We start from the raw sequence: 10472 nt of genomic DNA, 5'->3' as shown, positions 1-10472 counted from the left end.
TTATTCCTCCCTCATCAATCATGCTTCCATCCGCGATCCCCTCACAGGGTCAAGGGTGTCGAGCCCATAGCTGATGGCATCGCAGAGTTGGAGGTGGCTTGGGTAGCTCTCGCGACGTCGACCATCGAGTAGAGCGCGTTGGAGTGCATTGTGGTGGACTCAAAGCTCGCCCCCTAAGGCGCACGTTGTTGTTGAGGGTGAGGACGTTGGGGAGGTCCCTGTCAAAGGTGGTGACCCATGGCATGGCATTGACGACGGTGTCGTCGTGGGACCAGAGTTATCGGCAGAGCATACGACGGAGACGTCGTGTATGGCGGCATGGAGGGAGTCGAGCATGACAGGCTCGTGGAAGAGGAACTTGGCGTCATCGGTGAGGGACGCGTCCTGGCCGAAGGAACAGAGATGACGACGGCGCCATTATGGATGGTGGATTCAAAGCCCGTGAGGACTGTGGTGGCGGCGCACTCTACCGACCAGTAGACCTTATAGGCGACGACGCACGTGGGCCTTGCGGTGCCGGTGGCGTAGCCAAAGAGGCTAGCGTGAGGCACGAAGTTGTCCGCGACAGTGAAGAGCTTGTGGGGTGCTATGGCCCCCAGTGTCACGCGTCCAGTTGGCGTCCACCACGACCGGGTTGCTGAGCAACATGCCCCTGTTGAAGAACCTGGTGCCAATGAGCTTGCAGTTGCAGGTGACGTCGTGTTTGACGAAGTCCTGGAAGGAGCCCTTCTAGCGGGTTTGCAACTAGTCGTCTTGGTCTTGGACGGGCACTTTTTACTAGTGTCTAAGAACAGAGAGGTGTGATGTTGTAAGATTAATGCAGTAATAAATTAGTATGTTTTTCACTAAATTAGGTGTGCTAATCAGCGTTTCTTACTTAAGTGGAACAATTGTAATCGAAAGAATGCAACAAATTGTTGGATTCAATTTAACTAACATAATGTCTGAGAAAACCCAGAAAAAGGCTGAAACAATAATAACTTAATATTTTCTAAAAAATGACTTAATATTTCTGTTACCTATACTTTGGAATAACTTAAAGTTACCTAGAATGATTTAAATGTTGTCTGGATGCTAGAATGCCTTAATATTTTTCTGGAATGACTAAACCAATGACATAAGAAAATGTCTGAGAAAACCCACAAAAAATGCTAAAAATAGTAAATAACTTAATGTTTTCTAAAAATGACTTAATATTTACTAGAATGACTTAATCTTGATTGGAATGACTTAATGTAGCTAGGAAATGAGCGGCGTGGGGGTGGAGCCATGCAGGGCACATGAGCCGTGCGGGGCCGAAGCCGCACGAGGCGGAACCATGGGGGCACGAGCTATGCGGGGCAGAGCCGCGTGGGGCTGAAGCCGGAAGGAGGGCGCGCGCGCCAAGTAGTCCAGGTGATGGACCCAACGGTCTATCACCCTAGATGATGAATAGAGTGTGTGTATATATGTATATGTGCAGTACATACAACCATACTATTTTTTGCTAAACTTTTTATATTTTTTTATTTTTAAGATGTCCGATGAGTTTTATACTTTATATTTCTAATATGTTAATGATCGTACAACCTTTTTATTTAACCATATTATATTTGGCGAATTTTTTTTATTATATACCTATTTATCGATTGTTGCACTTGTATTGTGGAAAAAATAAAACTGAACCACCCATTGCTAAAATCTTAACCACGCCACCGATTATATTCATTATTTTTAAATTATAATTATATATATTTACAATATCAGCCAGTTATAATAGGTCATGCGTGCTAACAAGACCGGCCGGACACGATTACTAGATTGATGTGTCATGTCTGGACTGACTATAGCACTGGCGCTGGTCCGACACAATCCAATTCCAATTTATTAACTGAGCCTAATGGGTCGTGCCGTCACATGTCTAGGCCGTCCATTTGCCATCAGCACATCACTATCCCTCCGTCTTAAAATACATAATATTTTATTTTTAGATGTTTTATTTGACTATTTGTCTTATTTCAATTTTTATAAATATTATTATTACTAAAATACTTTAGTAAGATCAGTAGATGTCTAAAGGTTAAAAGTATCATCTATTGTGTAACGAAAACGGTAAAATTGTTTGCCAAATGGATTAGCACTGCTCACAGTCACAGCCTGCCAGAATCTGCAGCTTGTTGTCTACCGTTTCTACATGAAAACACAGCACATCAGAGCAAGAGCAGAGCCAGCCTGGGAACAAGACAAAGCCGAGAAGCTTTTGCGCTTCTCTTCTCTCTTCTCCCCTGTCTGCTTCTGTGGACTGTGGATGTGCTCACTGCTTAGTTTGGTGGGTTCTGCTCACCAATCTCGCTCGCAGTATACGAAGCCTCCATAGTCCATCATCCTACTGCACTCGGAGACCACGGACTTGGAATACCACCCTCGCCCACAGTCCCACACCAGGAACCATGAGGACCATCATGGCGAAGAGCCCCCACGACTCCTCCTTCTCCCGGAGGAACTTCAAGTGGCCGGTTCTTGTCAAGAGCAGCAGCCATGGCGCCGCAGCCGGCGGCGGGGAGGACAGCTCCGGCAAGGGCGCGGAGGACGCCGACGAGGACGAGGCGACCATGGCGTTCTCCTCCAGCTGCCCGTCGTTCCACTCGGAGGACTTCGTATCCCCGCCGCCCAATCCCAAGGCGCCACCTCCACCGAAGCAGCGGGGCAAGAGGTGCCGCGCGGCGGTCTCCCGGCTGCGCGCGGCGCTTGCCGCGGCCATCGCCGGACGGCACCGACAGGTCGGGCTCGGAGCGCGGATCACGGGCACGCTCTACGGCCGCCGCCGCGGCCACGTGCACCTCGCGTTCCAGGTGGACCCGCGCGCGTGCCCCGCGCTGCTGCTCGAGCTCGCCGCGCCCACGGCGTCGCTGGTGCGCGAGATGGCCTCGGGCCTCGTCCGCATCGCGCTAGAGTGCGACCGCGCCAAGGGCGCCTGCGCCTTCCCGAGCGCCGCGGCCGCAACCAATGGCGGCGCCGGTGGGTGCAGGAAGCTGGTCGAGGAGAAGGCGTGGCGCGCGTACTGCAACGGCAAGGGCTGCGGGTACGCGGTGCGGCGCGAGTGCGGTGCCGCAGACCTGCGCGTGCTGCGCGCGCTGGAGCCCGTCTCTATGGGCGCGGGCGTCATACCGGCGGCGTGCGGTGGCGGCGAGGGGGACGTCATGTACATGCGCGCTCGCTTTGAGCGCGTCGTGGGCTCCCGCGACTCGGAGGCATTCTACATGATGAACCCTGACAGCAGCACCGGCGGCAATGGCGGCCCGGAGCTTAGCATCTACCTCCTTAGAGTTTGATTGCACATTTAACTTCGCGGCGCATGCGTCAGACACCGTGATCTTGCATGCTAACCTGCTGTCTTTCTAGTACATTTGATTTCTTCGTGCTTATTATTGCTCTGGTGGTTGTGAAAAATGCTTGTCAGTTTAGACTGCAGAACGAAACTTATTGGCAGACTTCCTTTTCTGGGCAGTGTGGGCTTCTGGCTGGATTTCCCATATATTGTGAATTTGTGCTGTTGGTCAATCATCTCTCCTCTGCACTAATCTATCTATATCTATTCTATATACCCCTATAAAGCACCACTTCAAACTTTGCAACATCCATCCAAACAAATATATCCAAAAACATCCACACCTTTGAAACCAAGGAACAAGATCAGTCTGAATATCTTATTTCTCTTATTCACTCAAAAGCGGTCTAACTTATTTGGATTATCCCCCTCATCAATTATGCTTCCACCCGCGATCCCCTCACAGGGTCCAGGGTGTCGAGCCCATAGCTGGTGGCGTCGCAAAGTTGGAGGTGGCTTGGGCGGTGCCCGCGACGTCGACCATCGAGTAGAGCGCGCTGAAGTGCATTGTGGTGGACCCAAAGCTCGCCCCCTAAGGTGCACGCTGTTGCCGAGAGTGAGGACGTTGGGGAGGTCCCTGTCAATAGTGGTGACCCGTGGCATGGTGTTGACGACGGTGTCGTCGTAGGACTAGAGTTATCGACTGAGCATACGACATAGACATTGTGGATGGCGGCATGGAGGGAGCCGACCTGACAGGCGCGTGGAAGAGGGACTTGGCGTCATTGGCGAGGGACGCATCCTGGCCGAAGGAGACGGAGATGACGTCGGCGCCATTGTGGACGGCGAACTCAAAGCCCGCGAGGACGGTGGTGGCGACACACTCTACCGACCAGTAGACCTTGCAGGCAGCGATGCACGCCCGCAACGCATCACCCTTGGCGGTGCCAGTGGTGTAACCAAAGAGGCTGGCACGACGCACGAGGCATCGGTTAGTAATTTCTAATATTCGAATCTTTTCAATTACCTAACCTAATTTTTTGGTTTACCCAAATGGTTGCCCCCAGTTGCTAGTGAGGACATCTCTATCTCCCAATTCCAAACAAAACTGGTACAGTGCGAACTGCGAAGCATGGTTAAAGACAAATTTGTCTCTCTGTTTTCCCGTGTCTGTATCACGCTCAACAAAAAGTACACACAACACGGCAAATAAACACTAACTAGAATAAGACAGCACCCTATCGGGTGCTATGCGATTCACATAAGCATGTGAAATTGCAATGAGAAAAAAGCACTCAAATAGCACCACAATAATTTTTCACAAAAAGAAGCATAAAACAAAACATCAAAGTGGCTGCAAAATTCTCTTTATATAACAATCTCCTACATCACATTTGCTTATGGTTTACATGTTTGGTCAATTGCATGACTATTCGCCAGAAGCAAGTTGTAATAAGATAAAAGTTATCTGAAAATACATAATTAGACCCAGTAAATAACTACGGGTCTCTGACATGTTGCATCATTATCAAGCAAAGTAAATTGATAATGACAAGTGCACTTACCCCAAAACAAAATCTAGCCTGGCTTTGACCTGCACCACCTTCAATATAATAGGCCTTGGAGGCTTTCCCTGAGTCCATTACTGATGAACCCCACTTATTGAAGCCATTACATGATGGCACCTCTGAGGGAACCGTGATGAAGAAGGTATAGCCCAGCATATTCTACTTTTGGCTTGTCCCTGAACCTGATGACCCCTAGCAGTCCCACTGCAGAATCCTGAATCAATATCATATTGGAACACATCCACAAAACACAACAGCTCCTTAAAGCTTTTTGAAAGGGAAATAGGGTCAAACCTTTTCCTAAATGATTTTGGTGGTTGAATTGCCCAACACAAATAATTGGACTAACTAGTTTGCTCTGATTATAAGTTCTACAGGTGCCAAAGGTTCAACACAAACCAATAAAGAGTCCAAGATAGGGTTCAAAAAGAAAGGAGCAAAAGAAACTGAAGGCTGCACTGGTCTGGCGCACCGGACTGTCCGGTGTGCCACCGGACAGTGTCCGGTGCACCAGGAAGAACAACTCTGAACTGCTCAGCTTCGGGTTTTTGGAGAGCCACTCCGCTATAATTCACCGAACTGTCTGGTGTACCACCGGACTGTCCGGTGTACCATGCGGAGCAACGGCTACAGCGCCAACGGTCGTCTGCAAAAGGTGAACAGTGCGTGAACAGTGCGCGGACAGTTCACGCAGAAGTCAGAGCAGCGCCAGAAGGCGCACCGGACAGTGAACAGTGACTGTCCTGTGGTCCCAGCTATCAGAGCTCCAACGGTCGAACCCTAACGGTTGGGTGATGTGACAGAACTGCCCGAATTATTCCAACTTAAGTGCCTAAGTCCCGCCTTAGAGGCTAGACCACACTTAAATGGGAATAACCCGTCAATCCCTCGGATCTAGTCCGACGAGGCCACTGACAGGATCAAGTACCACAATCTCACTCGATGGTGAGTCACAGAGCAAATACAATAAAACATAAAACCATACATTAAGGGGTATTAAATTATTACATCGTCATCGGAGTTTTTGCAAAAGTAGTCATCATTGTTCGATGTGCAGCGGAATGAAACTAACGATAAATAAACAGAGAGATGGGGAAGCCTGCCCCATCACTCCTCATGCTCCTCCTCAGCCGAGGCGGGGTCCCACTCGACAGTCCAACCCGGTGGCAAGATGGACGGCCAAGTCACTCCAGTAACCATGTCCTCCAAGTAACCTGTAAAATTATGCCACAAGCAAGGTTGAGTATACTAATACTCAGCTAGACTTACCCGGTGTGAGGAGTCTACTCCTCTACCTCTAGACATGCAGCTGTTTGGCTGTGGGGTTTGGTTGCCAAAAGCACTAGCTGAGTTTATAAATCAAGTTTTAGCTTTGCCAAGTTTAAGTATGACTCTCTTAAGGCTAAAAGTGTACTATCTACTCATACATGGTATCAAACATATTTAGCAATCAACATCTTGTGTCAACTCATCACATTTTCACTTGTTACTCAATGTAGCAGCATGGATCAAGCAGTCTCATTAGCTGCGAGAAGCAGACGATTCGAATCGAGTTTTTATCCTTGCAAGGTAAACCTAAACACACGACATGTAGGGGCGCTCCGTCCCCACACACATCAACCATCCCCATCGATTCCTTGGCAACAGATCAGGGCTCACCGCCTTGGCGTACAATGCCCCACTGACCCCGACTGCCGTCGTGCAGTGACCGCACTTGTACCCACCATAACCGGAATGGGAGACCACGTCTCAGGTCGCGTGAGGGGATATGTCTGCGGGCAGGTTCACTCAGGTACTAGGCTTACCGATTTACCATATTTCTCGGTATGTGTTTAGTACGTTCAAACGCTTGACTCACGGTACCACACCTTAATCCTTATTCCAATTTTTATCCCATGGACAACCAATCCCCATGGATTGTTGTCCACAAACCAGCATCATTATGATAATAAAGTGGATACAATCAATTTCCTGACCTCGCGTGAGTGCTAGAAAAATCACTCGACTTCTACCGAAATCCCTGTTTAATAAAGCAGCTACTCGACTTAGCATACTAGTATTCATCTCAATGGGATTCCTGAGATCATGCAACTAGGGTTTCAAACAACTCCTACACCTAAGTGCACAGTACAGGCCTACAAACATTAAGTGTAGTAAAATAGCATATATAAACGGTTATGCATAAACCAGGGCTTGTCTTCCAAAGTAGTGGCAGGCAGATCCTCTGATGTAGGCTCTGGTGCTGGATCCGGGGTACCTCCTGAGCAGCTCCTTGCTCCGGCACGAGGACGTACTCTTCGTCAGCGAGGTTGCAGTCTATCGAAATGCAATGAATATGTATGTCATGATTATGCAGGATTAAACAACATTATGCTAAAGGAAGGAAAACTAAGCTAGTTAGTAATTTAGGGTTTTCTTGGTCATACGTGGCCTTAGTGGTTTATGCTTATCATTCTAGGCTTAGGTTTGGTTGAGAATAAGCATAGTGGATTTGTATTTTCCTTACATATTTCAGTGGGCAATTTTTTTAAAAAGGGTTTTGCTAGTGGGGTTAGGGTGACACAAGTTTCCATCATCAATTTCCCTTTTCATTTTCTAATTATGAATTCTAGTGTGGGTTTGAACTACAACAGTGGTTTAACTTTTTCCAAAAATTCTGTAAAAATTACAGTGGGTTGCCATTGGTCACTATAGTCTGTTCTAGGAATTTGAGGTTCAGAATAAAAATACTATGCCTTGGACAAAAATAACAAAAGTTGGGCAAAGGGGTCACTTTGCACTACAATTTCTTAACTAGGGGTGGGTTCTATCCCAAGGGTCATTTTTGTCGGCATCTAACAGTAATAACAAGCTTCTGTGCCAAAAATCACAGAAAGTTAATTGATGGTTATTTAGTTGTGATTTTCTAAAGTTTAATGCCAAAAAGGCACTTTCTACTGCCTTGTTATTTGAAAAATGTCAAACAACATATTTCATATTTTTCCTATGTTTTTAATAACAAAACATAAATTATCCCAAGGTTTGGGGTGTTTTCACCTTGAGGTTATTTTTCTAGGGTTTTTCTAAGTTTTCCTTGTTTTCTTAAAATAAAAGGTATCCCAATTATTTTGTACTAAACCAGAGTATAATAGATTTTTCTAGGGAATTATACTGAATAAGTAGACTAACAAAAATATGGGGGCTCCCTGGTTCTTTATTTAAATTATCATTCCTATTTTCTTTAACTTTAAGCACAATGTGAAATAAATGGCAACTCTACCTTAATGGGGTGTACAGAGGGGTTTATCATTTTTAAATAGGTCAGTAGGTGGTCAAGTACTTCTCTAAATTTTCTTAACTTCAGTTAAATAGTGCAACTATTTTTCCTCCTATTATTTAGCTTTTGGTCAAATCAATATTTAAATCAAAACCTTAAAGTTTTCTATAACACTTAGGGGTTTTATATTTTTCTTAAGTAGTTTACATTATTTAAGATCTGGCAAAATTGGTTTGACTCAATTTGGGTGAACAAAACAGAAGATATGAATTGTTTAAGCTCTGTTTGAATTTAAATCAGATTTTTAAAAAGGTTTCCAGGAAAAACCACTTTGCACCGAAGTCCTCGGGTTCTTTCCAAACTAACCCTCTCAGTTATACCCCTGCGCTACTATTCGTCTGAGTCACTGACAATGCACAAAACCCCCTAGCCTTTTTTTCTTCTCCCCCGCGGTCCCTCCCTAGGTTTAAATAGTACCCGCGAAAAAGAAAAGGGTGGCGCGGCTTACCGTCGGCGAGAGAGGTCCGGCGAGGGGCGGGGTTGGCTCCGGGAGGTCCTGGCGGTCACAACGGTGTACGACTCGACGGCGGGGGTGGCCAGAATCGTCCGGTCCACGTGCGCAGGCGGGTGCTCTCGTCGGCGGCGGGTGTTCCGGCCAAACCACGACAATCTAGTTCAATCAAAGGGCACGGTGAGCTTCACGGGGTGACATAGAGGCTGTGTGCACAAGGAATCGAAGAATGGAGCAGAGGATTACCCGGTCTACGTTCACCGGCGGTCGGGCGAAGTCCGGCGACCGTGGACTGGCTTCTCCGGCGAAGCAAACTCCGATTCCTCGCTCGGGGAGCTTCACTGAGGCGTGCACAGTCTCTTACAAGGGTCGGGCATGGCTGGGAAGGGCTCGGTTGGCCGGTCTACGGTGGCGGGGGATCGGGCGGCCATGGGCACGCCGTGCACGGGCAAACGCCGGTGGTTTTGGGCTCCGGTGAGGTCGAGCGCGTGCGGAGGGGTACGGTCGAAGTCCCTGGGGGCTTTATAGGCGCGGGCATGGGCAACGGCACCGACTCGGCCTTGGCGCGACGCGGGGCACGCGGGGGCGCGCGTCGGGCGTGCTCTGGCGAGCTCAGAGCGCGTCAAACACGTGGCTCTTTGCTTCTACCCCTGTTCTTCCCTCTGCTGAGCGGCCAAAACGTACGAATCTTGCCCTAGGACCTGTGAGAGATCTCTTACCTGCACCTAGAGCTACCTAGTTCATGTGAGTTCCAAGGGTAGATGTGGTCGAGTTAGAGAGATACAGGGGTGGGAAGTCGGCTATGTCAGAGATGTCCAAACCGAGACAAAACTTGTGCCAAGTCGTGTCAAACGACTTAGGGTTGGGCTCAACCCTTTCGAGGGTGTTCTAGAGGTATTTTGGCGCCACTTTGTCAATTGGGTCAAATGATTTTGAAGTTTGAAAGAGGGTGAACATGTGTGATCTTTGGCCCAAGGTTGGTTTTGGACTTAGACAATTTCTGATTTTTCCTTCATGCTCAACCCTTTTGGTGAACATTTTGGGGCTTTTCTGAATTCTTTTTGGGGTTACTTCCTTACTATTATTTGTAGGTTATTAAGTGTACTACAACTTTTATAATTGGCCCAAGTCATGATCATGTGGTTTTCATGACCCTTTGGTCATACTTACTTCTAGGGTTCCCATATTCCAAAGGGGTTTGCATTAGGGTTTGGGCAATTCTCCCCTTTATACTTGCTTAACAAGCCAAGGCATGACATCTAAGATGGGTTACACTTACTTAGGATTTTGATTTCAAATTTTGGTGTACTTTGCTCAAACTAAACCACATGTGATAGTAGGTTTAATGGTGTGGCCTTGGGTGAACACCCAAGGTAACACCTGGGGTGTTACAGGTGACGTGGCTGGCGCACCGGACTGTCCGGTGCGCCCATGGACAGACAGCCTCCCCAACGGCCATTTTGGTGGGTGGGGCTATAAATACCCCCCCACCACCACACTTCAAGACATCCAAGTTTTCAACCATTGCATTCAATACAAGAGCTCTAGACTTCACTCCAAGACAAAAAAAAGATCAAATCCTCTTAAAGTCCCAAACTCATTCCAAAGACTTAGTGGCTTGTGAGAGAGAGACATTTGTGTTCATTTGAGTTCTTGTCGCTTGGATCGCTTTTCTTCTTCCTCCATTCTTGTTCTCAAGCAACTTGTAATCAAGCAAGAGACACCAAGTTGTGGTGGTCCTTGTAAGGGGTCTAAGTGACCCGTTAATTAAGGAGAAAAGCTCACTCGGTCTAGGTGACCGTTTGAGAGAGGGAAAGGGTTGAAAGAGAC

At 47.7% G+C, this 10472-nt stretch overlaps 1 protein-coding gene across 1 annotated transcript; it reads left to right on the top strand.

Moving 5' to 3' along the window:
- The first annotated feature begins 2255 nt into the window (after nucleotides 1-2255).
- LOC100285235 (plant-specific domain TIGR01570 family protein) lies at nucleotides 2256-3459 on the top strand. Its single transcript, NM_001158129.1, has one exon. It carries the CDS (start codon nucleotides 2430-2432, stop codon nucleotides 3309-3311), a length of 882 nt encoding a protein of 293 aa, NP_001151601.1. The 5' UTR covers nucleotides 2256-2429; the 3' UTR covers nucleotides 3312-3459.
- Nucleotides 3460-10472: the final 7013 nt, after the last annotated feature.

This window comes from Zea mays, chromosome 8 (assembly GCF_902167145.1).
Source record: "Zea mays cultivar B73 chromosome 8, Zm-B73-REFERENCE-NAM-5.0, whole genome shotgun sequence".
Lineage (NCBI taxonomy): Eukaryota > Viridiplantae > Streptophyta > Magnoliopsida > Poales > Poaceae > Zea > Zea mays.
This window is presented reverse-complemented; position numbering and strand designations above follow the sequence as displayed.